Source organism: Dermacentor andersoni, chromosome 1 (genome assembly GCF_023375885.2).
Source record: "Dermacentor andersoni chromosome 1, qqDerAnde1_hic_scaffold, whole genome shotgun sequence".
In the NCBI taxonomy this organism is placed as follows: domain Eukaryota; kingdom Metazoa; phylum Arthropoda; class Arachnida; order Ixodida; family Ixodidae; genus Dermacentor; species Dermacentor andersoni.
Window position 1 is genome coordinate 335833768 of NC_092814.1, and position 28000 is coordinate 335861767.

A 28000-nucleotide genomic window follows, 5' to 3' on the forward strand; every position below is an offset into this window, starting at 1 on the left:
CAAAATGTTTTCATACTCTTTCTGTTCACACTGATGCGGCGAACACTCTGCATGCGTCGTGTAGTCGCTTCTTTTTCCGTGCGGGAGTTTGTCGTGTAATATCGCTACCGCTCTATGCATTTCAGGCTTAAAACGCCATTTGGCGACGCTGTACAGTCATGTGGCGCCATTTGTTAGAAATCGGCACATTTCTTTCGCGTTGATGGTGTTCCTCTAGGCCACAGAGCTCTAGGCCTAGCAGCGTCGAATCGAACACCCATCTCAATAACGACAAAAATGCTTTTTCTTTCTTTCTTTCTTGTCGTCGGCGTGAGATGAGAGCAAGCGATGGCCGATTTTACAATTTGTTTCTTGTTGTCACTACGGAGAGCAGGTATCACGGGCGAATTACAGTCGAAGCGAGCGGGCAGCCTAGGTGCTTTCTTCAATAACTGCGAGCGGACAGCGTGACAAAACGACAAGGACTGGCGACAAGAGGTGTCGTCCTCCTGCACGACACAGGCTCACAAATTTCGTGCGGCCCAGGCTGCCATTAGAGAGAGTGCTTTCGAAGAGCTTGACCACCCAATCGCAATGTGGCCGTCCAGTGACTTTCTTTCTTTTTAGTTCCCTAATATAAAAAAAATATAAAAAATCAAGGAAAGATATGTATATTTCGCGCAAGGAACCGGAAGCCTTCCAGATAAACGAATTACACTGCATTAGTGGCGGAATATTCTGAAAACATGCTGGAAGTTCCGAAATCAAAGTTTCTGCAGGCCTTTCTTTCTTTCTGTCTTCGTTCATTTTATGTGGCATGTCACTGGCCGCCGCCTTCGCTATTATATAGTTCGTTACCGTGATTGGCCAGCGGCTGTTTCTACGAGCTGCCTGGCTCGTATGGCTCACATATCAGGCACTCGAAAAACAAAAACAATAAAAAGCACAAAGCTCGAGAGCTCATGCAGATAACCTCGCCCACATCGCGGGCACGCGCGTTCAACTGCGACACGCTTTTTTTCTTTTTTGGCGTGCCGTGCGGTCGGCTATAGTTATACATCAACCGGCCTCGCTTATCCGCTTATCTCCTCCTCAGTGACGTGTTAGCGAAAAAAAAAAAACATCGCGGGATTTAACGCGCACCCTCATACCTCGCGCGTACAATGGCCCACGCTGATAAGGTGGTATATGAGCTCTCCAGTGTTGCCTGTACCCTGCGTAATCGGCACTACATATGGCACCTTCACTATGCCCACTGCCCGCTGCGCGTCTACGGTAACTCTGCAAATACATCGCGGAACCTCTACCCGCTGCAACTCTGTGGTCTTATATCATACACCATGCATTAAGTACGGCGTTTTACAGTTTCCAGTTTAGAACAAAAATTTGCAATGGCGCCTGGTTAAAAATTAAATAACGTGGTTTCACGTGCCAGAAACGCCGATATGATTATGAGCCACGCTATAACTCCGGATTAATTTTGACCACCTGGGGTTTTCTAACGGGCACCCAATACACAGTACACCGGCGGCGTTCTTGCATTCCGCGCCGATCGAAGTATACGGCCGCCACTGCCTGCTGATTTGATGCCGCGTCCTCGGACTTAGCAGCGCAACGCCAAAGAGTCGACGCCACAGATTATGAGACCATCCACTCGGGTTTCCAAAACTAACACAACCTTTTTCTACATAGCGTTCTTTTTTTAAAGCTATACACAGTCCTTATAGAATCGCCTGTGGCAGATATATGAATCTGGTTACTGCGGCGGCGTCAAGCTATCCGTTACCAAAGATTTTTTTTTCCAAGATTCCTGCGTATCCCTGAAGGGCCTCTCCCCAGGCCCTATTACCCGCCGTGGTGACGTAGCCGCCGCCCCTTCCTCACCGCCTCCTGGTGCCTTGCGCACGACAGAAGACTGCGCGCTTCCTCCCGGCTTTCCATCCTTGTGCGCGCAAGATTGAGCCGCCATCGTCGGCTCACCCTCGCACGCTTTCACACACATGCAGCATACGGCGCGCGGCGACGATGGTATCGCCCTTAAGAGTTTATACGGAACATCACGGCGATGCCGACGGCATAGATGCGCCTGGATTGCTCATATAATTGATATCGCAAGAATATCACCAATCACTATCGGCTGGGAAGGGCCCGGTACCCAGCAGCTCATCCCGAGCTAACGAAAAAACAAGGAGTGGCCTGGCGCCTCCTGCAAACAAACATGCGTCCGAACCCGGTGGCCTATAGCAGCTTCTATCCAGGGCAATATGACGATCAATGCAAATTACATACGGGCAGGGTGCATCGGCCACATACCCTATGGGCATGCTCCAGGGCGGCTCCTTTCGAGGGCCGCAAAATTCAAGACCGGGACCAGTGGGAGACCCTCCCCGCTCAGCTCAGACCAACGAGACCAGCTCTGGGCCGGCCAGCTGGCCGAGGCAACACCTCCTATATACTTGTATATAGGAGGTGTTGGCCGAGGCAGCCGCTGAGACCCAGGGGATATCGGCCGTCTGCTAGGCGGACGGAAGCATGCGCCCTCCTCGCGATTGCTGGTGTCAGTAAAAGTTGATTCTCTCTCTCTCTCTCTCTTCCTTTGTTGCTGCGCGGCGCATTTCGGGTGGCGGCGTACGTTGCGCGTTCCGCATTGGAGTATTTACCGAAGTCGCATTTCATGGTGAGTGGCGTAGCTAGGAGTGCGTTTTACGTCATGAGATTTGTGCGAGTGACTTGGCTCTCTGGCTGAGAGCGCAGCTTCCTCGAGAAGGGCGCGCGCAGCGTTTGCTTTGAAACTTAAGCTGTTTTCGCGGACGCGCAGCGCTGTAGTATACTTTGCAGACACGATCCTGAGCCTACGAAGCGTACGCTGCTCTGGCGTATCTACAATGACCAAACCAGAGTTCTATGAAAACTCGTCTGGTCGGGATTGCATAATCAAATCATAATCAAAGGTAAAACGGACATGATCTTGAATAAGCCCCCCGTATGTGAACCGAAACTTGTTTTCTTTTCTTTTTAATGTTTTTGCTCGGCGTCCGTTTTACATTTGAACTGTTTGTGTGTAGTATAAACAATGGATAACAAAAGCGACGTCAGGTGGCGCACAAACGCACTGCGCCACCAAATAATAATAATAATAATAATAATAACGACAACAAAGGTAAGACATTCCGCAAAATAAGAAAAAGCGCCACCAACCCGTTTCGAAGGGGACGCTCATAGCACCCATCCACTAAGCCAATTAGAATGTCTGCATGGTGGAGGCGAGGAGGAGAGCACGCAGGTAACGTAGCGCCCCCTAGGGTGACTTGATACACTAGTGCTCACAGTATATATAGTGCTAACAACAACAACAACAAAAATCTGCGGTTTCAAGTGCCAAAACCACGATCCGATCATGAGGCCCACCGTGCGTACTGGAGGACTCCGGATTAATTTCGACTATACCTGTGGTTCCTTAACGTGCACGCAAATCGAAGTAAATTGACGAGCGTGTTTGCGATTCGCTCCCCATCGACATGCGGCGCCGCCGCAGCCGAGATCGAACCCGCAACCTCGAGCTCAGCAACGATACGGCCACACAGCCGCGGAGCCACGGCGGCGGGTGCACGCCACGACACAGTCTCTCGTGCGCCGTTACGGAGACGCACGATAGATTTCCAGGCTTACATTTCGTCAATCGCGCGCAACGGGGCGAATGGTGGGTGTACCACCTGACCGCAGCGTTAAGTATCGGCGCGTTACCCGCCGTGGTTGCTCAGTGACTGTGGTGTTGGGCTGCTGAGCACGAGGTCGCGGGATCGAATCCCGGCCACGGCGGCCGCATTTCCATGGGGGCGAAATGCGAAAACACCCGTGTACTTAGGTTTAGGTGCACGTTAGAGATCCCCAGGTGGTCGAAATTTGCGGAGTCCTCCGCTACGGCGTGCCTCATAATCAGAAGGTGGCTTTGGCACGTTAAACCCCACAATTTTAAGTATCGGCGCGTTGCGCGCACGCCCGATCGAGAACCACGCGACAACTTGCGCGTATTCTCGGACGATCACTTTCGCATGCATATGTACGCAGTGCTCCTCAACCAGCCAACCGCGCCCTGAAAGTGATATCGCCGAAAGGCGTTCGTCCGAGAAAGCGTCCCCCGCAAGGAGGCATTGCAGCGCCGCGCTTTTCTGAAGGCCCCCGATTCTGGGCTCGCGGTTGCTAACTGCGCCGTAAAGAGCGGCAACGCGTTTCGAACGCGCACTAGCTTGCACGACGGCACGTCCGCAGGGTGACGACGGGGGCGGGTAACCAAGGGTAACGAAGACAATGAGGCCGCAGCGAGGAAGGAAGGCCGCTGTTCAGCCAAGATTAAGGGGGTGTACACCTCGGTCGCGTATCGCGGGACAATGGCAGCAGGGAACACCCGGGGCCCACATAACAGCCGACGGCGACCATATATATATATCCGAGAAAAGAACCGACAACAATCTCGCAGCGGAAACGAAATAGCGTCGCAAAGCGCACACGCGAGGTCAATTGACTCGTGTGTACGAAATGCTGCTACGCGCCCGAGTGTCGAGCGCGGGCGTGTCACAATATCGTTGCCAGTGAAGCGACGAATGTTTAGGCGCCAACAATGCCCCTGTATAAGCACACAGAACGACGCTGTACGTGAAAGAGATATCGGACAAACTTCGACCACCCGGAGGCGCAAACTATAAAGGAAAAAAAAATCGATTCAGCCTATAGATTTGTAGAGTGTATAGGAGATATAGCGCTCTTGCCAGGGACAGAGCTGCGACAAGCGAGCAAATAACCTTAAGATCAGGTACACCTATCGACCCACTACCCATGTCTCTCTCTCTCTCTCTCTCTCTCTCTCTCTATATTATATATATATATATATATATATATATATATATATATATATATATATATATATATATATATATGTAATGACCCAATGCCGGTATATGCAGATGAATGGGCTGAGGGTATTAAGTTCTAAATATACAGGATGATCGTTTTTAAGTTTTATGGAATTTTTAAAAATATGCTGTTGCAGATGACGTAATTATAGTCCGTGAGCTGGATTATTCAGAGACACACACATTACTTTGACGAGAAATCGAAACACGTATTCATCTAGTTAACAAATATCCAATAGTTATCCTTTGAAATAATTACTTTACGGTACATATTGCAATCCACGAATTGTAGCCGGTGAGTCTTCAAGGCGTATCCGCTTGGAATGAATTTCCAGAATGACGTCAGTTAGGAGATACGCGCCATCAAACGTGCCGTAATAACGCACTGTTGTTCCACTTACTTTTTTAACAAAATGCCATTTTATGCATTGAAGCACAAACGCAACTGGAAGCCCCATGTATTTCGTTCCAGACTTTCTGAAATATTATCTCGAAACTAGTGCCATCCTGGAAACTCGTTTCAAGCGCATGAGTCTTGCAAGCTCACCGGCTACAATCCATAAGTTGCAAATATGTGCCGCAAAGTATTCAATTATGAAATTAATTAGTATATTTTGGTTAATTACTTGAATATGGGTTTCAATTTCTCATGCTAGTAATGTCCGTCTCTTCGAATAATCCAGCTGAAGGACAAGAATTATGCTATCTGCCACAGGGGATATGTAAAATATGCATTCCAGTTTGCGCCCTCCGGCGGTAGCACCGGGGGACAAGTGGTCAGCTTTGAGGGGCGGATTCGTCCCTGGGCGAAGGCCGACCTTGAGAGCGCTATAGGCAAAGTCGGACCCTCAGCGTGAAGTGACCTGCATTTCTCGATAGCTGGCCCGGTGGAATCTAGAGTTGCTACATATGGCTCCCGGAGCTCCCTGCGGGAGCCATGTGCACATGTGCAGTAACTCTACTGAAGTACTCCCTGAATCAACAAACCCTTTACTCTATATATAGGGCAATTAGTCACTCGGCCTAACAAAGCTTTATCATCATCATCATCGCTAACAATAAGCGCAGCAGAATTATCTTGGAGTAAGATGGTTCGTCATGAACAAAGCTTTTTTTTTTCCAGCGCTGGTCCCCCAACCCAAAGAATGCACAAAGCTTACAAAAGGCAAAAAACTAAATTTACAAATTACCGTAGCAGGCGGGAGGCATAGTTTCGTCTTCCACAAGGTACACTGGGACATCACCCGTTAGCAAGAGTGCCCTTGTAGTATATTACGTGTCAAAACAACTGCTTCTGCGAAGGCAACGGTTAGCCCACGATGCGAGCGTGCTCAGCGGAAAAGTCTAGTGCAAAGCACTGCCAACACTTGGCACGCCACGTCAACCTTGGCAAGTCGCATGTAACCCTGGCATTCGCAAATGAACCTCGACTCGAAGCGCTTTTGTGACTCCACCGAATACATGACAGATCTCCAGCGATTTATGCGACGGAACGTTCCTTGAAGAAAAATAGCTGGATAGTCCTGACCTCTGACTAGATGCTGACAGCACCCTGTCGTGAAAATTTACACCGGGAATCGTCCAGGATCGCTATATACTAAACCACGCTTATCACTTACGACGAAATGTGGCACTGCTTCTTTCTTTTCTGGAGTCGAGGCCACAACGCAAGTACACTGGCACGATAGTAAGGCCAGGGGTGCTATCATCTCTGGACACTGACGAATTCCGCCATTTTGTCGAATTCGCCATCTTGTCAGCTCTGATCGCGATGGCCTAGGGGGCTGCTACAGCCTCTCCGACTGCCTCAAAGCATAGCCATTACCAATGAGCTTGACAATACGCGTGGGAATTTTTCAATTTCCAGAATGGCACCCCTGGAGAAACCTTATTGTGGTGTACAGCCTGAAAGATAAACATGGCGCCACAAATCCACCCGCAAAGCAAAGCCGAAACCATGTCACAAGATCCGGTGAAATACTGGGCGGAGGAGTTCTATATGGGGAGGGGGGAGGGTTATTCTGCAAGTGTCCACTTAGTAGACTGCCTATTTCGGACGCCGCTGATTGGCTGGAACAGCGAGAAAGAGGCAGACGGAGAGGGTGGGGACGCCTCGTTCTCGCTCGTACTGGGGCCCAGTCAATCAGCACTTCAGCAGCGGACAAAATGGGCATGTCCGCTTACAAAATCCCTCCCCCCACCTCCCCGGTCCCCTAGATTCACGTGCTCCAGAATAACTTCTTTTACGCAGCAGCGGGCACGCAGCACGGTGCAGGCCCAAGCCATATACGAATTTCTATATTAATTTTCATTGATGTACGAGTCGCCTCAATTGGCTGTGACATCTCGCGGCCCAATCGCATAACGCTCCCGCAATGCGCCATGCCTGGCGTCACGTAATTTGACTTTCGTGGATCTGGAGGAACGAAATTAAAAATTCCCCGTTTCAGCTGCATTTTTACTCCAAACATCGAAATCTTTTTTTTTCTTTTCTTTTCTTTTTGCGTTGAACGTGTGGCAATATCGTACGAAGCAATCAAGCTATGGGGCTTGGGCAGCAATCTTGTAGTGATGCCTTTTCTGATGCTATTCCTTTTCACGACTCATAAGTGGTCAGAGCGACGCTCCACCAGCGTCATCAATGGCATCAGGCGGCGGTGAACGCTGGATAAGGAAGGCATAGAATCGAGCGGAAGGCATCGCTACAAAATCGCAGCTCTGAACGGCATACAAGTATAGTAGCGCTTGTAATCCCTGTAGCACACGCATGGCAGTGCACTGGCATTCTCGCATCCCGCCTCGAACACCGTACGCCACATCAGTAAATTCACAAAATCGCGATCGATGTGGTAACACAAATCAATTTTTTCCGCATTCCTTGGGTGGTTCATTAGACTTAGATGCTCCGATTTCACACATGCGCAAACTTCTAAATAAAGAATTAACGGTAGGCGATATTACATCGGCCAACAAATGAAAGTATACCAACAAAAGGAAACAGCGGATCGAATCTTGGAGTAGGGCAAGCGATCTAAGTAAAACCGCGTCGGTGTTTTTAGCGTGTTGTATAGCAACGTGCAGGTCAACCATGACGACCCGCCTCAATCGCCCTGCGATCTTTTCACGCTGTGTCTGCGCAACAGAAACACGACGGTTTCTAAGGCGTGGTGGCAACGTGGTAGAGACTCGCATGTCCAGCATATACACGTCAGTTTATTACTTTTGATCGGATTGCAGTTCTTCGGTATGCGCGAGTGCGTAAACTACTGTATCGGCACTCGCTAAAGACACGCAGCGCCTATGTCGGTGCCAACCAAATACTGCAACGACGATGACTTCCACACGTGCAATTTTTTTTTTTGTCGAAAGGAGAACAAAACAGGCCCTATAATGTTTGAGCCCATGTACGATTACATATTTACAGTCAAAGTTGCCGTCCCGTGAATATTAATTTATGAGGTCTAACGTCCCGCAGCTGCACGGTGGGTTATGGTGGACGACATGGTGGGGGGCACGGGCGTTTTTGCATTCTACCTCCATCAGACAACGGCCGCGCCGCGGTCACGAATCGAACCCGCGACCTTGTGATCAACAGCAGAGCGCCGTATATACGCACTCAGCCATCGCGGTAAAGCTCAACAATCGGTAATCCACGAACCATGCACCTTAGCCTGAAATCGCCTTCGAGCCTTCGCAATCAAAACGCACTGTTTGGTTGGATGGTTTGTTATATATAGCTTGCGAGCGGCGCCACAGGACACGAAGGACACAATTAAAGCAGGAGAGTGTATAGCGACGCCTCGTGGTTGTATTTCTTTGCCTAGTCTGCCCCTGGTGTTGTGTGGCACCGTCTGCAAGCTCCGCAGCCTACATCACAGAGCCCTGCCCGTGCAAGTTACGGCTAGTCCCCTGTGGCCATCATCTGCTCCTTTATAGTATAGGGTACTTTAGTATAGGGGTGCTCTGCATACTTTCAAGTGCTTCTCTTATACGTTTGTTCCCTCAACCACGCATCTCTCTCTATAGCGACTGAATGACCGCGAATAAAGAGTCAGTAAACAGACGACCCCAATATAAATGAGTGCACAGAATCAAACGACTCCAACGTCGTTCCGGCGACCGGCACGAACGAAACCGAATGCGAACGAACAAGTGCTCTCCTTCCGTTCTGCCTTTCCGAATGAGCGAAGCAAATCAGGACAGTGTGCCTCCACAAACGCGGCAACAGCTGTGCCTCGCGGCAGCTGCTTTCATCCGGAAGGCAACGAAGCACTTTAGGGCCATTTAGAAAGGTCGATATCTATATATGTCCGAAGGCCGGAGGAAGCACAGGGACAACATACGCTTCAGCATCACGTAGCGGCACCGTCCGTACCAGCTTCCTCGTTTCTGCGGCATTCCTAATTGTCTCCTTCAATTAACGACCACGTCGGGTTCCTGCGGCTTGGCTCCCGAGGTTTCGAACGACGTCTGGGCCGCAGTAGCGACGAATAACCATGGCCTCCGATATTGCGCGCGCGATCTCGGAGGCAATGAACCAGCGCAAAGAGACTGTGTCGTTTCCAAGGAAGCCGCCACCGGTCTGTTTATAACAGTACGACTTCGATGCATATATGCAGGTCACATACTGATTTCTTCTCTCTCGCATCCGGGAAGATGGAACAAATTCGTTACTGCTTCTTATATTTCCGCGGCAAATAAAATAAATAAAAATAAATGTAGTTGCCTAAATAAATGAAGAACACAAAAAATGGCGAAGAGGAAAAAAAAAAAAGAAAAGTCAACGGCGCCTCAACACAACAAAAATAGGCAAGTAGCATGGATTGAGAATAGCAGTTGCGGTGTGTCCGGACTCAAGGGATTTATGCGCAGGTTCCAACCTGTATGCCTACGGTCATGCTTATTAAAGTATAAATTGCGCTATAAACACGGTAACTATAACACAGCCCACATTTTTTTTACATTTTCTTCAACCGACGGGCGCAAGCTTGGTTGTGTCAGCCATTTCTCGTAAGGGTCTGAAAGTAGCGTCGCTCTTAGGTAGATTTGCCAAGGAAAACATACACGCTTGATTTCGGCGCCTCATGTTATACATGCTGTATAACATCAGCATGCGACTACTGGCGCCGCTGTTACCTGTCACTCGAGCAACTTTTACGTCAATCGATGTCAACTTCGATTCCCATCCTCCGTGGAGGATGGGAATAAATGCAGTAAACGGATGTCAAGAAAGCCATCGTTGCGTGCGGGAACGGTTGTACGTACACGCCAACCTCTCGTGATAGTCGAACGAGATAGAACATCTAGACACTTTTTTTTTTTTTTTATTTCGCGTAAAAGTGTTCTTTCATTTGAATGGCTTCGCTTTCGCGATCGGCTGATGTCGTCCGTTCTTGCAAAACATCTTAGCGTAACTAATCAGTCCGTCGAACCCCGCCCTGGTGTTAAATCTGTTTACTCGTTAGTTCCCGCTTGAAAAGACAAAAAGAAAAAAAGAAACGATAGAAAATGTCCAAAAATACAACAACATTGTCAGGAGGATCTGATGTCCTTTTGTAGCGACCAAAAAACTGCCGACAGATAGCCTTATTTTGTCGCACCAAGACGTCAGGCGACAGTTTTGCCGTGACAATAAACCACGCGACAGATTTATTATTATTAATCTTTCGTCGTCCCGGCAAAATGTCCTGTGTTCTTCGAATAGGTTTGTTTGCTTTTCTGCTTGCCGTTCCAGAGAATAGCATTTTTTTTTTTTTGCGGTTCACGAGCGCCGTCATCTATCACAGCGGTACTACACGAAATATTTCTCAAGTTTTCATAAATCCAGCGAGGTTATAACATGGTGGTGTGACACCCAACACTTGCTGAACAATCAGCGAAGCCTCGTCTTCCCCTTTACTCACTGAATATATCGTTATTAAGAGCAAACACATGTGTCTACGAATGCTCAGCGAATCAGGGCCCGTATTCACGCTCATCATACCCAAGAGAGGTCTTGCGAGTACGGACTCTGGATACCGAGAGAGACGTCATGAAGACACTGTTCGCGGCTCGCATGTATACACGTGAAGCCTGCAGGCGGAATACGCAGCGCATTCGCCGCACACACGCAAAGTGCGCGCTCAGCCACTTGATACGAGCCACTGAGCATGCATGGCCAGCGAAATCATGCGTCGATAAAAAGAAAAAAAATTTCTCGGGGTCCTCGCGGTAGACGTTCAGACAGTGCGAGCACGTTTACAAGCAGTGATATATAGCACGACCATGGGTGCATGGTCAATAATGCTGCGAACAACACATCAACAGCTCTACAGATGAGAAAGGTTAAAAAAAAAATTTAATTATGGGGTTTTACGTGCCAAAACCACTTTCTGATTATGAGGCACGCCGTAGTGTAGGGCTCCGGAAATTTCGACCACCTGGGGTTCTTTAACGTGCACCTAAATCTAAGTACACGGGTGTTTTCCCATTTCGCCCCCATCGAAATGCGGCCGCCGTGGCCGGGATTCGATCCCGCGACCTCGTGCTCAGCAGCCTAACACCATAGCCACTGAGCAACCACGGCGGGTTGATGAGAAAGGTCGGCTATTACTTATCGCCACTCGACTATGGTGAAACATCGCCTCATGCATATAGGCGAGAAATGCAAGCGGAGCTCCGATACGAAGCCCTGTATCGGCTCGTCCTTGCACGGAACTGATATGCCGACCGTCACGATCCCTTTTCTGCTGAAGCCCATATCAGCCCCCGAGGGCAATATGGACCTTATCGCGCTTTTCTCTTGGACTCTTCGGCCCCCATATGTCGGCGCTCCACTGAACTGACAGCCCCTACACAGCTCCCATGTTTTACCCAGGCAGCTATAATGGCGCATTCTTTTTTTTTTTTTAATTGTTTTCGGCTGCACTGGTGGCGCATCGTCAGTTGTGGCTGCAACTACACCATGCTATATATGCCATAATTAAATACACCTGCGTAATTTAGTGGCGGGATTAAAGGAAAATTATACGGGTAAACGTGATATGAAGAGAGAGAGAGAGAGCTTATCATGCACGGGTTTTACGTCCCAAACCAGCAGCGGAGACGATGCGTAGTAGACGGCTTCGGATTAATCTTGACCGTCCGGCGTTATTATACAGATTGGATAAAAAAAAAAAAAAAGCAGCCATGGCCATCCAGCCCCCCCCCCCCCCCCCCTCCCCCCCAAAAAAATATGCAGCAGGGTCGTTGAAAAAAAAAAAAAAACACCATGGAAACGCGTCCTTATTTTGTCAAGTGAGCCGAACTTCGAGTTCAGCATGCGACCCGAATGAATCTTTCCTTTTGGGCAGAAAAAGACGGGCTTTTTAAACAAGTGCTTGACTGCCAATTCCACATGAGTGTACGGTTTCAGATAACCATTCAAAACACAAAGGAAACATTTCAAGACTCGAAGAAGGAAGGAAGTCTGTGAGTCGGCAGCAGCTTAAGAGCTCTGAATAAGCTAGCTGCGTTTCTTTTTCAACAGAGTTCAATAAAAAGTTTGTCATTCCAGCTGATATCTGACCAGGTGAAGTGGTTAACTCTCAGATTTCCAGCTCTTGTGCTGGCTTGCGATTTTTTTGCTGGTCACAGGTAGGCAACGAACAATGCAGTTAGACCCGCTTAACACCTTCACCCCGCATATAAGACAACACTTGACACGGTGGCCTCAAAATGTTCAACCTTGCCTTTTAAGCAAGTGTGACAAGAGCCGTGTTTTTTACACAAAATTCTTGCAATGCCTTCGTACAAAGCTTTCAACAATGTTAGTGAGCTGTTCGCTTTCCCACCGCTGATAAGCGACCCTTATACCACTGTGCGACGAGATGGGAATGCAGATGAGCTGGTACAGCAGTGGCCACGTAAATATGAAGGACACCAGGGAACAGTGCTCGAGGCGTATTTCGCGCATGGCTGACTGTATGTTTAGAAATTTCGTTGAAGAATATCGGTGCCTTGGAGCCACAAAAAAAAAGAGAGAGAGAGAGAACTGCTTATCTGAATGAAGCATATACGGATGCAGCCGTGAACGTCCATATTTATTTATTTACTCATTACAATATTCTCAGGGCCAACAGCGGCGTTAAAAAAGAAAAAAACTACGTTGGGCTATATGGGCCTACAAACACAACGTTCACCCGAAAGATGAAACAACCTAACTTGAGGTACAGCGCAAATGCATGACAAATGGAGACGAAGGCACATGTGTCTTTGTCTCCTTCTGTCGTCCATTTGCGCTTTACAAGTTATGCAGTACCAACAATCAGTCTGTTCTTTTGAAACAACCTAGCCGTGCAAACTGCCAACGAAGGTCGGCCTGACGAGCTTGCTGAAGGTATTCCCCATGGCAATGCACGCATGTAGCAGGCATTCGAATTCCACTCCCTAAAATTTGTGTTTGATATCAAACCGGTGTCACACGGGCGCTTTGGATTGAGTTTCTCGATCGTGATTGGCTCCTTTGGCAAGCTGCAGAAGGGAGTCAATCGAAGAATCTGAGAAATTTGTGATAGAGAAATTCAATTTCCGCCAGGCTCAATCGCGATTGTAAGTCCCCTTGTGACTGAAGTATTACAAAGCGCGTCAGAAAATCGGAACGATCACGGTTTAAAATGCGCCTACAGCGAAATCACTGAAAAACATATTGGTAGTCATTTACTTTTTTTTCCCGCGCAACTCGCGGGCCTATTTGCGCTAAAATATACTGTAGAGAACACATTTGACGGCTCTATATCACACAGAGGGGCCAAACAATAAGCAGCAAGGGGCCAGTAAAGCGAGACAAAGGCATAGCTACGTACATTTATATATGCGCGTGAAGATATTAAAATGTGGCGTTTTTGTTTTTTTTTTTCCCTATACACCGTATACATACGTTTCACGATTCGTGCTTTTTGGTGACAGCTTTGACAGACACGTTTTCACGCGACAAGCGTGCCAGAAAAAAAATGTAGCGATCGCAATAAGCATTATACAAGCCCGTAATGTCAAAGAAATTTGTGCTAAGAGGCGTGCCGATTGTACCTGACAAGAGGGCAGCTTACGCAGTGAGCGAAGGAGGGTACTGACCTGAGGATAGCCCTGCTTCTGGTGCGGCGGAGGGTAATAACCGCTCATGATGCTACCGTGACGATCGCTACGACACGTCGGAATTCTGGATGCCTGCAAAATTCAGTGATGCTTGTCGCTACAGCCGCGGGGTCGGAATGACGGGTCCAAGATTGGTGTGCCGCAGCAGCCCAGTTCCACCAAGTCGCAGTGCCCGTGTGCGCGGTGATTGATAGCTCAGGCAAAGCTGCCGCGACGACTCGCCGTCGGTAAACAACACTCGGCGCCTTCCAGCGACAGCGCGACGTCACGGTCACCACGTGAGCTGCTGATCGCGTTAGCGAAGCGGCAGGACGCCTGGCGACGTCGCGAGAGGGGACGACAACGCACGTAAAGATGAGGACACAATCGCGAGGGGCCGCGCGAGATCCCGCCCAACCTCTGCGTCGTCTTTCTGCGGTAAATGGCCGAGAAGCCCGGCGCCAGGGAACCAGCCTATGGTTACAGCAAAACGAACACTTTGCGCTCGACAGTTTCAGTTTCGGTTTTAATGTTTGCCAACTGAGAGTATGCCTTTTCTAAACGTGAGTTAATAATTTTAAGGACGTGTTGCAAAAATGTTTTTCAAAATATGTACAACTTTCTTTTTTTTACGTGATGGTTGCCTTTCGAATACGTCACATTTCGCCGCTTGTAGCGAAGGCAAAATGTGTAAGTGCTCATATCAACGCCGAAAGCAGCACCTTGGGTTCGACTTTTACGTCATACGGCATATTGCTGATATTACCTGATATTACTTTATGGTTACAGTCCATTCTTTACACCGCCTACACCCGTGCCATGCCCGTGCGGTACCAGAAGTTTATAGCATGTCTGTTTCTTTTTGACGGACATTCACGCATTTTGCAGAGTGAAGATTGACTGCTCGACCCAGCCAAATATCTGTCTCTCTCTTTTTCTATGCTCCGTGTACCAATCTTTTCCCGCAATGGCTTACAGAAAGGCTGTAGTGACAGATAAAGAGAACCTAACTATGAAATAAACGCTTCGAACAATTGAGTTTCCTCTTGGAACCGTAAACCCCATGCCTCAGCCGAGGTGACGCACTTCACAACCTTTGTCTAATACCAGGATTCTTATAGTTTGACAATTTCTTTCATAGATATGGGTAAGAAATGGTTTTCAGATATTTTAAACTGTTTCAGACATGCGATTTCAGATGAAGTGGTTGATGTTGCCTCACTGCGCCTGTTGAAAGAGTTGATACACTATAATGAATGTGAAATTCGCAGGTTTTAAATGCATTTAAGCTACAAAAAGGCTGAGAGAGGAAAAAACACATTTAGCTTTGTTTCTATTTATGGTTAAGCTACGCAACATAGAGTTTTTTACTTCATTTAGAAACTCTATTCTTCGCAGAAACAATCTGGCAACAATGACACAAACAGATGGCGGTAGGATGTAACGTAATAACAAAACTATAACCTACCATAACGCACAGCAGCGACATTGTAAAGCGAGCGGCAACTGTAGCGACTGTAGCGGGCTCTTTGCGCCAAGAGGTGTGTGCGCGCTTTTGCGTCCGTGTCCGCAAGTCGGGGGTCGCGGACCATTCATTCATTCGGCGGCGATGGATCGAGCGAGAACTCTGGCCGCGTCATTGACGCCGTTCGCCCGGGCCTTGCTGTCCGAGAGGTGCGGTGCCGCGCGTCTGGCAAACACCGGCCACTTCGGCGTTCACCTGCTCAAGGTGCCCGCGCGGGGCTATGTGACCCGCGCTGCAGCCGAGCCGTTCCTCAACGGCAGCTCGTCTGTATACGTCGAGGAGATGTACCGAGCCTGGACCAAGGACCCAAACTCCGTGCACAAGGTGCGTTGAGACTTTGCGAACCGGATCATTTTATGACCTGCGCAATCGTGCTGCCGGCGGCACCTATAAATACCTTGCCCGATACTACCTGGACGAATGCCCTACACAGCTGAGGTTGGCACGCGTAGCTTGCGTATATCGCAGGGTAGTCATCCTAGGCGGACAGTGCGTATTCGAGTATTTGTCCCCCTGTTTCTTGTCACGCTTTTTACGAGTCACAGTCCCGTGGTAAACTGCCGTACTTGGCGGCATTTACCTTGGAGGTGACGTGGGGGTTAAGGGGACAAACTAGCGTCTCGCACGTGTGATTCATTTTCCGGCACGTCACTATGCTATGGTGTTGCCTCCGGGAGCTTGTTAGGAAGTAGATCACAGTCCATGTGTGCAGCCTCCTTAATTGTGGTATAAGTGCCGAAGTACAGCTCGATCACGAGAAATCTAGGCGCACGACCGCTTGCGTCATTCGTGGTGCCCTCTGAACAGAAACAACCCATGCGCTGTCTTATGCGCTAGTTTTTCATCGGTGTCAGCTCGAAACTAGCGCCGTAACTTTGTAGTATGTCATACCTCGTTTTGTGGTATGCACCATCGCATCTATCCCACGCAGTGTTCTCATTAATGAGCCGTATAAATTTCGTTCATTTCGCGGTTTGAAATTGCATTCTGGCAATACCAATTGACGATAATTCACGACGACACCCCCTTTCCCATTAACAGGGTCTACTTAGGTTGCGCTGTACACTGTTTGAGGGTAATTAGCGGGTGGATGGTCACTTTGTGGTGACTGACAGGATTTACGTGAATGCCGAGACGGTCGTCTCCTGTGACGACTGTCGCAGTTGCACACGGCCGCCGGAAGCTGACAGGTGAACGCCTGCAGAGCCGTCGACGGCGTGGTTGTCCTTGACGAGCTTTGACCTAATTTCTTCGCCGTCTTCATGCTCGACTGAAGCGCCTTGAAAGCATGGGGACAGCGGTTGCGAAACAGGGCTAGCTCTGCTGACCTTTTAAACGTTACCTCTTTTACGGCTGTCACCAGATGTAAGCCGACGGACGGGTGGGCACGCCGCCTTTTTGAATTATATTTAGTCATGTTACTGCTTATGGCATCAGGAAGTAATTAGGCCAGCATATTATACTCTAGGGGAAATAGCTTGGCAGATCAGATAACTGGCCGATTTAAAAAGGACTGACCTTAATGGTAAAATCACAGAATATGCAGTACAATTGGCAAACTCACAACTAAGCTTTATTTAAAAAAGTGCGAAGTTTACTGGTAGGGCCTGAATGCTTGTGTGGTAAGCGTGTAGTTTATGTAAGGCATCTCAAACAGTAAGCTCATCTGAGTGCATATCACTCAAACAAAAATGTTTAATTTGATAAATAAAATAAGTCTAAATAAGGCGAAGGCCACTCTCAATGATGTCTTGCATCAGCTGAATCCATCCTAAGCCTGCAACTTTCTCATCTCACTCTCTCCCAGTGATTTGTTGCATCAGTCGGATCCATCCTCAGCCGGGAATTTTTCTTATCTCATTCACTCCCAGTGATGTCTTGCATCAGCCGGATCCATTCCTAAGCCTGGAATTTTATCTCATTACACCACCTAATTCTCTTCCATCGTCAACTGCATTTCACTTTCCTGGACAAACCATTCTAGCACTTGAACGGAGTGCAGGTTGTTCTACACTTTAAGTTGCCCAATTTCACTTCCTCCTCTTAATTTTAACAACATTATCAGCTGCACCTATTTACTCTCTCATTTGTACTGCTGGCTTCGTGTCTGTTATAAGGTTACACCTACTTTTTTTCATTGCATCGCTTTTTGCATGTTTTTATTTTTATTCTATGTCATCTGGGTCCACAGTTAGGTAGGTGGCATCACATAATTTCAGTTTCTGGAGCATCACTCATTAGTATGGTCCTTAGTTTTTTTCCTAAAGCTTTTGTCACCCTTTAAGTTTCTTTATTGCAGGTCAGTGCTGGTAGAATGCACTGATTGTATACTTCTATTTTTAAGAATAATGGTAAGCTGACTTCAGAATGCCTGCTGTATGCTTGAACCCAGTTTTGATTCATCTGGAGATTTCCTTCTCATCGTCTGGGTGACCAGCCGTAACTATTTGGCCTGCATTCCTGGACAACTTCCAGAAGGAGGCATACTACCATTTACAGAAACCTGTGTTGCCTTGCCAGGCTGTTGAACATTACCTAGTCATTTGCATGTAAATCTTTGAGCCTATCCTGCGACTTTGCCACTTCAAGTTCTCAGTCCTCTGCTGAATATGTTTGGGATGAGTAGTTGTTGGATGAAATAAATGCTCAGGTGTATGTGTCTGCCCTTATGTATGTAAGTTTGTGTCTGTTCATTGCAATTCCTTTTATGTCACTCTGATGAAACAAAACTGTGAGTGGTGAAAGAAAGCATTACTGCTTTTGAGTAAATACAAGGCTACTTGTACATGGCATGAAGTAGAAACAGGGGCGGCGATGTAATGAATAGTGGTGTTTACGGGAACACATGTCAACCTAGAACCTATGGTAATTTTTATCAACTAAAAGTTGTTGACAAGGAAGAAGGTTGTTAGCATGTTTTGTGCAGCACTCTGTCAATACTGTTCGTCTAGCTTGAATTTTACCGCTCCACCACATCAGCTTTGGTAGGGGGGGCTTTTTGGTCCCAGCCCTGTGAATGACCTGGCAAGCTGGGCTTAGCCTTGCATATGAAATAGGCAACTCTGGTAATGTAATGGTGACACTTTTTATCCTTTGAGAAAGGCTGCGTTTATCGAGCATGTACTGACAGCAAAAATTGAAATGCGAACAGCCGACCGCTTGCCTGAAACATGCATGCTCTCGGCCAGTCATCAGAGACAAGCGCTTACATAGGGTTTGCCTGCCGAATGCAAGGACGCTGGCCCTACTGAGATTGTTCTGCTCGTGTTTTTGTAGATTTTTTTTTTTATTTTAGAGTGAGAAAATGAAAATCGAAAAAAAAAAAGTTAAACTATCAAGTAGCACAAGCATCCTTACACCCTATGCACAAACTGGATGTGTGCGCCAGTCTGTGGTGATGACTGGCCGACGGCGCAGAGTGTACCTTCAGCACGGAGTGGCCTTCAGTTATGCTTTGGGCATATGCTGCGCTGTTCGGATTTCAGTTTTTTGCTTATAGTACAGCAAACTTGTCCTAAATTTTTGCATATTTCATTGTCAGCACATTTATTTGATCTTGCATTACAATCTGAACAGTAGAAAAAACCCCAGGTACTGCGCTGACCAAAGTGAATATTTAATAGTAAAAGGACGTTTCAGCTCCCACGCAAGGGCCTTGTTCACAGGTAAAAACTAGAAACACCGTTTTACCATTGGAAACCTCCTTTGTCTTGCATTTGAAATTGTCCTGCTCAGAAAGCCTGCATTCTCAACTCCTTGTCAGCCTTTCTGGAAAAACTTGATGAATGCCTGGTTCAGTCGCGCAGGGTCACAACAAAGAGGTAGCAGTTCAGTTATGTCCCATATTACAATTTCTTCAGTGCTGATTGATAAATTGTCTCAGGAAGTGTGTCCAGCAGATATGGTCATTCCGATATTTAATTCAATGTTTTTTTTTTTTTTTCCTTTCCGACTTCCACATTTTACTTGGTCTACTGAAATTATTTTTTGATGACTGTGAGAGGGGGGATGTGTGCCCACTTCTCATTGTAAGTGCAGTTGTGCCATTAATATTTTCAGTTCTAATAAAACAGTTGTGCATGTAGTTCATTCCATCCTCTTTTCTTTCAGCTTGCATGTATAACAGCTGCACACCTTAAGATAGGACAAAAGAAGGCAGATAAAGGACAGACATTAACTCACAGCTAAAGATTATTTGGAGCAGGCAACACACTTCCTTGCTTCTGTATATTGTATGTTGTCTACTTTAAATAATCTAGCTACAAGTTAGTGCTTGTCTGGTGTCTGCCTTCTTCCAACCCATCTTAAGGTGTGCAGTTGTTAAGCCTTCAAGTATGAAGCAACTATCGCAAAAACACATTCTTTTAACCCCTACACTGCCATGAGAAAATGGAAAGAAATTGTTGAAAAGTGTGGAGGTTCTTGAAAACCTGCAGATTCTTTTGTTTTTCTCTATAAGGTTTGATACTGGGAATCCCTTTTACTGCTCTTGTTGAAGCAGAGTAGCAAGAGACATTGTGTATTATTTATTTGGGTGTCAAAACTGCGTGGCAGTGCAACCATTGTCATGGCGAGTTGACTCTACTCATCAATCGGCAGTTGTGTTATGCTTCTTTCTCCTTTACCTTTTACTTCACATTCCTTAAAATGGTGTAGCATGCCTTACAGTGCAGTTGATGATGATTACGGTCTCTGCAAACAGAAGCACTTCAAGAGTGCTTCTGTTTGAATGACCATCGAGAAGTAGGAGTCTATTTTCGTTACAGCTTCAGCTTAGCCATGGTAAATGACTGGAAGCATATCTTTCTGTTGCTCGCATTTGATGTGCACCTAGTAGTTGGACCTAAAGCACCAAATGCGTGTACCAGTAGTTTTAGCAAGCTTCTGCATAGAGCCTCACTCGGAAGACGTGGGTCCCGTATCCCTACATAAAGTAATAGTAGAAATCAACTGTCCAATTCAGTTTGACAGGGTGGCAGCCACTGCTTGATACCAGTATCCTAAGTAGTGCTAGAAAGACAAGGACATGCACAACAATAACACTCGGCGCAGACATCCAACTCTTGATTTCGAGATACATGCACATTTTTATATGTACCTCTTGCATATGTCATCCAGGGCATAATATGTCAAAGGTGGCGCATTTACAGGGCACAGCGATCTAGTTACACTGGAAGCATAGCGCGCAGAAAAACGAACCACAAAGACCAGACAGGACGAGCGCTCGTCCTGTCTGGTCTTTGTGGCCTATACTCTTCTGAACAGCGATCTAAATGCGATAATCTGCCTGCATGGCGGCCAGCACTTTTTACACCACCGGTGAGCGTTGGACGATTGCCGGTGGGCCAAACGCGTTCAAAGGGCATCACAGAGGCCCTCGCTTTCATCGTATAGTACTATAATGCATCATCTCGGTGCCCCCAGCACCCACCGGTGGCGCAAGAAATACCGGCCGCCAAGTTCGACGAGTATCATGTTTCAGTTGCTGAGCACTGTGCATGACGATTAAAGAAAGACAGTTTCAATACTAATTGTGCTAGGGGATTTACGCACTTGTCCACTAAGTTTTGAATATTAGCTGCGTCGATTAACTCATGTTTTGGCCGCTTTCCGGCTTTGCCCATGGCACTGCACTGGTGAAACATAGGCGTACACCCACACTCGTTGCAATCAATCGCAACCCAACTGCTGGAAGGTTGTTTGATATCGTTGTGGTTACGTTTTTGCAGCCAATTATTCAGGCAGTGTCCCATTTGTTCTGCGTAGAATCTATTGCACGACAATGGTATGTGGAACACACTTCACACATTGAACAAATTTATTCTTATGCTTTTTCTCGCACTGTTGTTTGCAAGTAACATTTGGATTGGTAATCTTTCACAGCCTTACCAGCTCATTTTGTGCTGAAAGGACAACTTGGATCCCCTCGAATAGTAAGAAAGTGAAAAAAAAAAAAAATTCAAAATGCTGCAGTGGCTAGACTCACATTCCCAGCACAATAGGGCTCAATGCTGCTAAATGTTACTGGGAGCTACTTGCTGCATGTTAAGATGTAACATTCGAGTTCAAACATCACGAGCAACTGTTTCTTGAAAACAAATTTGATGTTCCCACTCGTATTGCCTGCAACTATGCATTTGAGTGCCAGGCAATCTTCTTGAAGTTGTGCAATTGCTTATGAATGTAAGGAGCCACAGCAACGCTTTTTTCTTTCTGTCGGCTTTGGGAGTGCCATATATTTCAAACGTGACCTTTCAAAAATTTCCAAAGTGGCCTTGGTCAAACTGTGATAGCTGAAGTTTAAACATCTAAAAAATTTACTTAACAGCTAGCTGCGCAAGGCACTGAAAAAAAAAAAAAGGTTGTGCGGCATATTTAGGGCGGGTAAGTATATTGTTTTTGTTCCTATTGCTTCGTGCACCCATTGTTTGACAAATAGCTAAAAGTGCACGTCATGCCTGCTTTTTTAGACAGAAGTGCCAAATCCCTGTTATTGCATCTTGAGCTTTGTTGACATGCAGCTAGGGAAGAATGCCATGCATTGGAATGGACTACAGCACTGACCCAGGTTGCTGGTGGCTACATTGTTCTAACAGTATGAGCATGGTGAGGGTATCAATCAGCTTCACAGTAAAAATAATTTCGTTGCACTACTGAGATACGAATGCCCCTGGCTCTAAGCAAGTATCAAGAAGGCAGGTTACGTCTGCTGCTGCAGTTGCTTCCAGTTTCTCTAGAACTTTGATTTTGGTAGTGCTAATTAGGTGCCCCCAAAAGGGGACCTGCAGAGATATAAGGTCCATGAGGATCTGTGAAGATGTCTTTTTAGGTTTTGCAACGACCTTTACTCCCCACTGTGCACATTCCTTCCTGGCAGCATAGGAGTTGCGTGCTGCCAAGGTGCACCCATCCATAACTAACTAGGTGTGTGTTGTCAGTTGCAGGAGCTGTCTTCTTTTCCTAAAGTTGTTAGTTCAGTGCTTGGACAGTGTTTCTTTTTCTTGCGACAGTTTCTGTTGGCAAGGTGCCCCTTTCCAGTTTAAAGGCTCCACTTCAATTTTGCTTGCCGCGGTCTACAAGGTGTTCCGTGGCACACTGCTGTTAATGAAGGGCGATAATAATTTTACTATCATTTCTAGTCTTTTTGGGCCTTTATCAGAAATTTGTGACATATATTGCCTACCTGTGTGCTTGCAAAGTGTGACACATGGCAATATTACATTTGAGAGAAAGAATTGAAAACCTCTTTCGTGCACGTGGACAGGTTAATGTCATTGTGAGCAGCTGAAATTCCTTTCACATCTGTTTTGAGCGGAGGGCATAATTTCTGCTTCAGCAGCTGCTTTTGCTGCACAATGTGAGTAATGGCTGAAATTTCTTGTGATAGTTTGCTTAGATTTGAACAAGATTGTTGTGGTTTTAGGTGCTGCCAACAGATGATTAAATTAATGTAAACTTTAATCTTATACCCTTGGTGGAATCTATTGTTTACACCACTATTAGCAATGTGTATGCATAAGGATGTCCATGACTATGTGTGATGTGACGTGTGTGTGTTTGGGGGGAGGGGGGGGCATCACACATCATCATGACTAAATCTGACATGTAGTATTGGGAAGTTCTGTTTAGCTTTCATTGTGAATGAAAATTTTTCCTTGCACATCGTAGCAAACTAAAGTGCCTCACATCTTGCTTGCTACTTTGGTTCATTGCTTTCATTGTCAGGGTAACACGGATTTGCAATAGCCTGTCATATGTCATTTATCAGCCAGCCGCCCATTTGGGTGTGTATTCACTTCCACTTGCAGATTGTTTTCTTGTTTAGGTGATATGAATTGGCCGATTATCCATTTTCATCTTCGATTGTTATTTCTCTATATATATTAAACTGTTTGGCCATGTTCAGTTTTCTACTAAACGTGAAGCATTTCCTGCTAATCATGACTGATTGAGTTAGCAAAATTTTAATGTTTGGACACACTTTTATATTTTGCCTGTTTGACCATTATGCATTCACACCTCTATACGAAAAAATATAATCAGTACTGCTATGATATTCAAAGCCAATTTCTTTTGAATACTTGTGTTCTATTCAAACAGAATCTGCCTATTGTAGCACATCTCTAAACTCTATGTAATTTCATCTTCAATTTCCTAAGATGGTTCAGGCTAGTGCACTTGTTTTCCAAATTATTTTAATCAAAGAAGCATGTTTAGCCTTTTCTTTGCAACAGTGTTCATTGTACCTTGAAATGAAGCTTTCATAAACAATGTAGAGCAATTAGGACAATAAATAACGCCTAAAAGAAGCCATTCAAGTTGTTTGTCCATGTAATGATGTAACGGAACAAAGGGCTAATGTTGGTATGACTTAGCGTGGTTGACAAAACTTTGTTTCTGTAATCTTCTTTCATGCAGTCATGGGATGCCTTTTTCCGGGCTGCAGCGGCCGGGCTAGGCCCGGGCGAGGCCTACAGCTCTCCCCCTGCCCTGGCTTCAGCCATGTCAACAGTGGCCGTGCCTCGGGTAGCTCCTGCAACAATGCCGGCACCTAGCCCGTCCAAACTTCCAAGCACACAGGTGGCACCGAGGGACATCGATGATCACCTTTCTGTTCAAGCGATCATTCGGTCCTACCAGGTGATGCCACTTCCTCGCGTAGAAGGGAACCTACGGTAGTTCCTTTGCACAATGTCCACGAGGAGAATGAGGGGGGGAAAGGAGATGCTGCTTAAGGGAGCGTTTGCTCAGTTCCCTCTACTTGCAGTTTTCACTACAAGGGCCTTGGGTTTGGCTGTTTTGTTGCTTTGGGTTGTTACAAGGCATGTGCCTACTTCTAACTCCACCATCTTTGACTTCAGCACTGCACGGAAGATAATAGAAGACGACAATACACCGATGCTCTATCCATCCCTCCTTTTTTTCTTTGCGCTGCTCGAGTCAAAGATGAATTCTTACCAGTTTGCTCAAATGTCGATCTTTCTAAAATTATATACAAAATTAAAGGCAAGGGGAGATCTGCTGGCATAGCTGAATTGGCACTTCAATGGGCAGGATTTTCTGAGGTTGTGGGTTCAATTTCCACTTTGACATTCTTGTGCTTTGTCTTTGATGCAAGCACAAATATAAAATCGATGTTAACCTACAGTTTAAAATTTTCCTCTGCTTTCTTTGCTTCCTGATAATCAGGCCCTTTTGTAGTTTGCCTCGTCTCTTGCGTACATGCAATGTGCGAGTATTCTTATTTTTCAGGTTTTTATTGTTTTACATCGTTATGGGGCAGTAAAACAATGTGTTAGGGCAAGGGATGTAGTAAAGAACATTTGCGTGATGGAAGTGACCGACAAATACACTTTCTTCTTGCTCACATGTGTGAAAACATGACACTACAACCAACCAAGGTGTCAAGGAGTAAGACTGGCACTTAATATAGAATGGATTCCATGGAGTTGTTGTCATTTGTCTTGCTCATTTGAAATAATGGTTCTCCTCATCTACCAATGCAGCAGACAGTGCGGTGATGAAACTGCCAGTGTGATTGAATGTATCGTGCTTCTACAGCGAGTTTTGTTAACTTGTCTTCAGTCCTTGGCGGCATGAACTCTTCTCTGCTTTTGCATAAGCACGTGTGAAGACAATAGGTTGGCTGGCATTGCAAGCACAACAGCTTTAACACCTGGCAACTGGTTGCGTCATCACACTGGCTACATTGCCTTGATGGATAAGGAAAGGCACATTACAGGGTGATCATATTAAAGTATAACAGAATTTTAAAAAATTGCCTATTGCAGATTACATAATTCTATTTCTTGAGCTGGATTATTGAAAGAGGCAGACATTACGGGCATAAGAAAGCGAAACACATACTCAACTAATTAACAAAAGTTCACTAATTATCTTCTTCATTACTTTAGGCACATGTTGCAATTTATGAAATGCAGCCAGTAAGTTTGCAATGCATACCCGCTTAGAATGAATTTCCAGAACGACGCCACTTTATAGATATGCACCATCAAAGTCACCATAAAATTGCACTGTTGTTCTACTTACTTTTTTAAGAAAACGCTCTTTTATGCATTGAAGCACAAAAGTAACTAAAACGCCCATGTATTTTGTTCCACTCTTTGGGAAATATCTCGAAACTGGTGTGATCCTGGAAATTCATTTCAAGTGGATATGTCTTGCAAGCTGACAGGCTACAATTCATAAATTGTGATATGTGGTGTAAAGTAATTAGAAAGTTCATTAGTGTGTTTCTGTTAATTAGTTCAATATATGTTTCGATTTCTCATGCTTCACTGAAGGGAGCTTACTGTGCATGGCTGTGTTGAAATGCCTGTGCCCCTGATACTATGTGTACCTAATATCTGTTAGCAGCATTCATATACAACTGAATATTTCGTAGTAATATTTAAATTCTGCTCTCACTGCTGTTAGCCACGAAACAGCATTCAAAATATGCTAAATAGTCTACCTGCTGAAAGATAGCAGACTATAGCAGACCTTATTATTTGTTGCTAAGGGAGACATGAAATGATATAGACCTAACAGAATGTCCGTTAAAATTGCAACGCTGTTTAGACATTGTAACCTTACAAGAATAAAGCTAACCATTTTTAGTTAATTTGTTATTCTTTAATTTTTTACTTTCGCCACACCTTCCGCTGAGCTTTAGAAATCATTTGGTGATCATGTCAGTAGTTTAACAAGCCACTTCTGTTTTGTCGAATTTTTGTAACTTGACTGAGTTCACATTGGCTTTACACGTGCCCTAGACTCATAATGATGAAGCCTGTGATAGCAGGTTCCCAAGGTTCCTCTCATTTTCTGCCAAAAATGCGTTTCAGTGGGAATGTAATGTAACCTTGTTGCTAAACACCTTCCAGTGCTTGTAGGATTGTGTTTAATAATGTTGACGACTCCTGTGGCGTAGCTTGCACTTGACCTCACACAAGCTATGGCCACAAGGAGTTCGACTTTCATTGTCGGTGCAGTCCTTGGTCTCATGCTTGTCACCTATAGCTGTAACCCCAAACCATCATGTAGTAATTGTTCTGATACTGCAAATTTTGATATGAGTTGCATATAAAAGTTGAGAATAGAGGACCCGCCGATGTAGCTTAGTGGCTATGGCATTGTCCTGCTGAGCTCAAGATCACAGGTTCAATCTTGGCCGTAACAACCAAGTTTTGATGGGGGCGAAATGGAAAAATGCTTGTGTACTTACATTTGGGTGTACATTAAAGAATCTCAGCTGGTCAAAATTAATTCGGAGTCCCACACTGCAGCATGCCTCATAATCATATCGTGGTTTTGGCACAATTTGAAAATTTCTTTTTTTTTTAGAATAGAGAGTTTGAAGAGACTGGTGCAACTTCTTCATAAAGGGTGTGAGTGTAGCTTTCTGTACATCACTCAGCCTAGGTGTCTTGCTGCACTGGTAGATGTAGCGGTGCTGGGCTGGAATAATGCAACAATCCTATTTCATTGCTATTTCGTTTTGTGCTTCATCAGTGGCCCTAGCAGCATTCGACCCATGCTATCACCATGATTGGCCGGTCATCTATGGTGAATAATAGCACAGGAATGGAATTGAGTGAAAGGGATTCTTGCATTATACTCTCCCTGTTTTCAAAAGATTATCTAGTTGTTCTGTTGCTGGACTCTGTGATGGTAGCTGCAGCTCCACACATTCTTCACAGCATGGGTTCGACAATGCCGAGTGCCTTTTTATGGCCTTCAGCCAGCATTTGTCTTGCACACTCAGTTGCCTGGATGCATTTGAATAGATGTGCTATCAGCATCAAAACTTAGCAGGGCACTGGACCAGCGAAAAAACTTAGCGTCCATTCAGTTGCATTCAACAGCAGTGTTTGCGCGCCAACAGTCATGCTGAAACTGAGCAGAAATGTCACTTTTGCGTGGAACCTGTATTTCGCATTCTTTTGATGGTGAGTATACATGCCTTTTCAGAAGTAGCAGGCAGGCCACCAGAGTTAATTCCGGTCGATATAGCAGCGCCTGTTACGCCATCTGGCACGCAAATGCTTACGTACTAAAACACGAAACACGAGAATGACAAATCATTCTTGGGTTTCAGAGTTCCAGGGCTCCAAGAGTGCCGCAGGTGGTCTAGCTGTAAATGTGGTTCTACACAAAACAGCCTTTAACCAAAGGTGCTCTCTTCTGCTTCCTGCGCCTCTACTGCTGCAAAATAGGGCACTGCCAAAATGAGTGCAGGCAGCTCCCAGGTTTAATAGTTGTTGCACCTAAAAATAATATACTTGGCTGGATTTGCCTGCACCACAGTTATAAAATGTCTTCTTTTGTCATATGCATTGGTTTTTATCTATATTATCACAGTGTTGTGCCCAAAGCTAGATGAAAGATGTGAAAGGGTAAACACCTGCTTCTTTTATGGTCTGTCCTTCCTCATGCTTTGTCTAGCTTTGTACAAAATACCACATGATAATGGATCACTACAACTAACTTTCCC

The 28000-nt window shown here is 45.9% G+C and overlaps 2 protein-coding genes across 4 annotated transcripts in view; one reads left to right on the forward strand and one right to left on the reverse strand.

The window, feature by feature from the left end:
• Positions 1-14427, reverse strand: part of LOC126516470 (DAZ-associated protein 2-like) — an 84953-nt gene extending 70526 nt beyond the window's left edge. The window contains exon 1 of one of the 2 annotated variants that reach the window (XM_055064069.1): positions 13980-14427. Coding sequence is in view for 1 of the 2 variants with exons in the window: in XM_050166598.3 (XP_050022555.1) it covers positions 13980-14027 (48 nt within the window). In the remaining variant the exon portion in view is untranslated. The remainder of the gene's footprint in view (positions 1-13979) is intronic. The other variant, XM_050166598.3, reaches the window with a different exon arrangement.
• A 1056-nt stretch (positions 14428-15483) lies between these two features.
• Ogdh (oxoglutarate dehydrogenase Nc73EF) overlaps positions 15484-28000 on the forward strand; it is a 104121-nt gene continuing 91604 nt past the window's right edge. For both annotated transcript variants that reach the window (XM_050166593.2, XM_055063901.2), the window contains exons 1-2: positions 15484-15828; positions 23923-24144. In XM_050166593.2, coding sequence (XP_050022550.1) covers positions 15589-15828; positions 23923-24144 — 462 coding nt within the window. In that variant the 5' untranslated portion in view covers positions 15484-15588. The remainder of the gene's footprint in view (positions 15829-23922; positions 24145-28000) is intronic.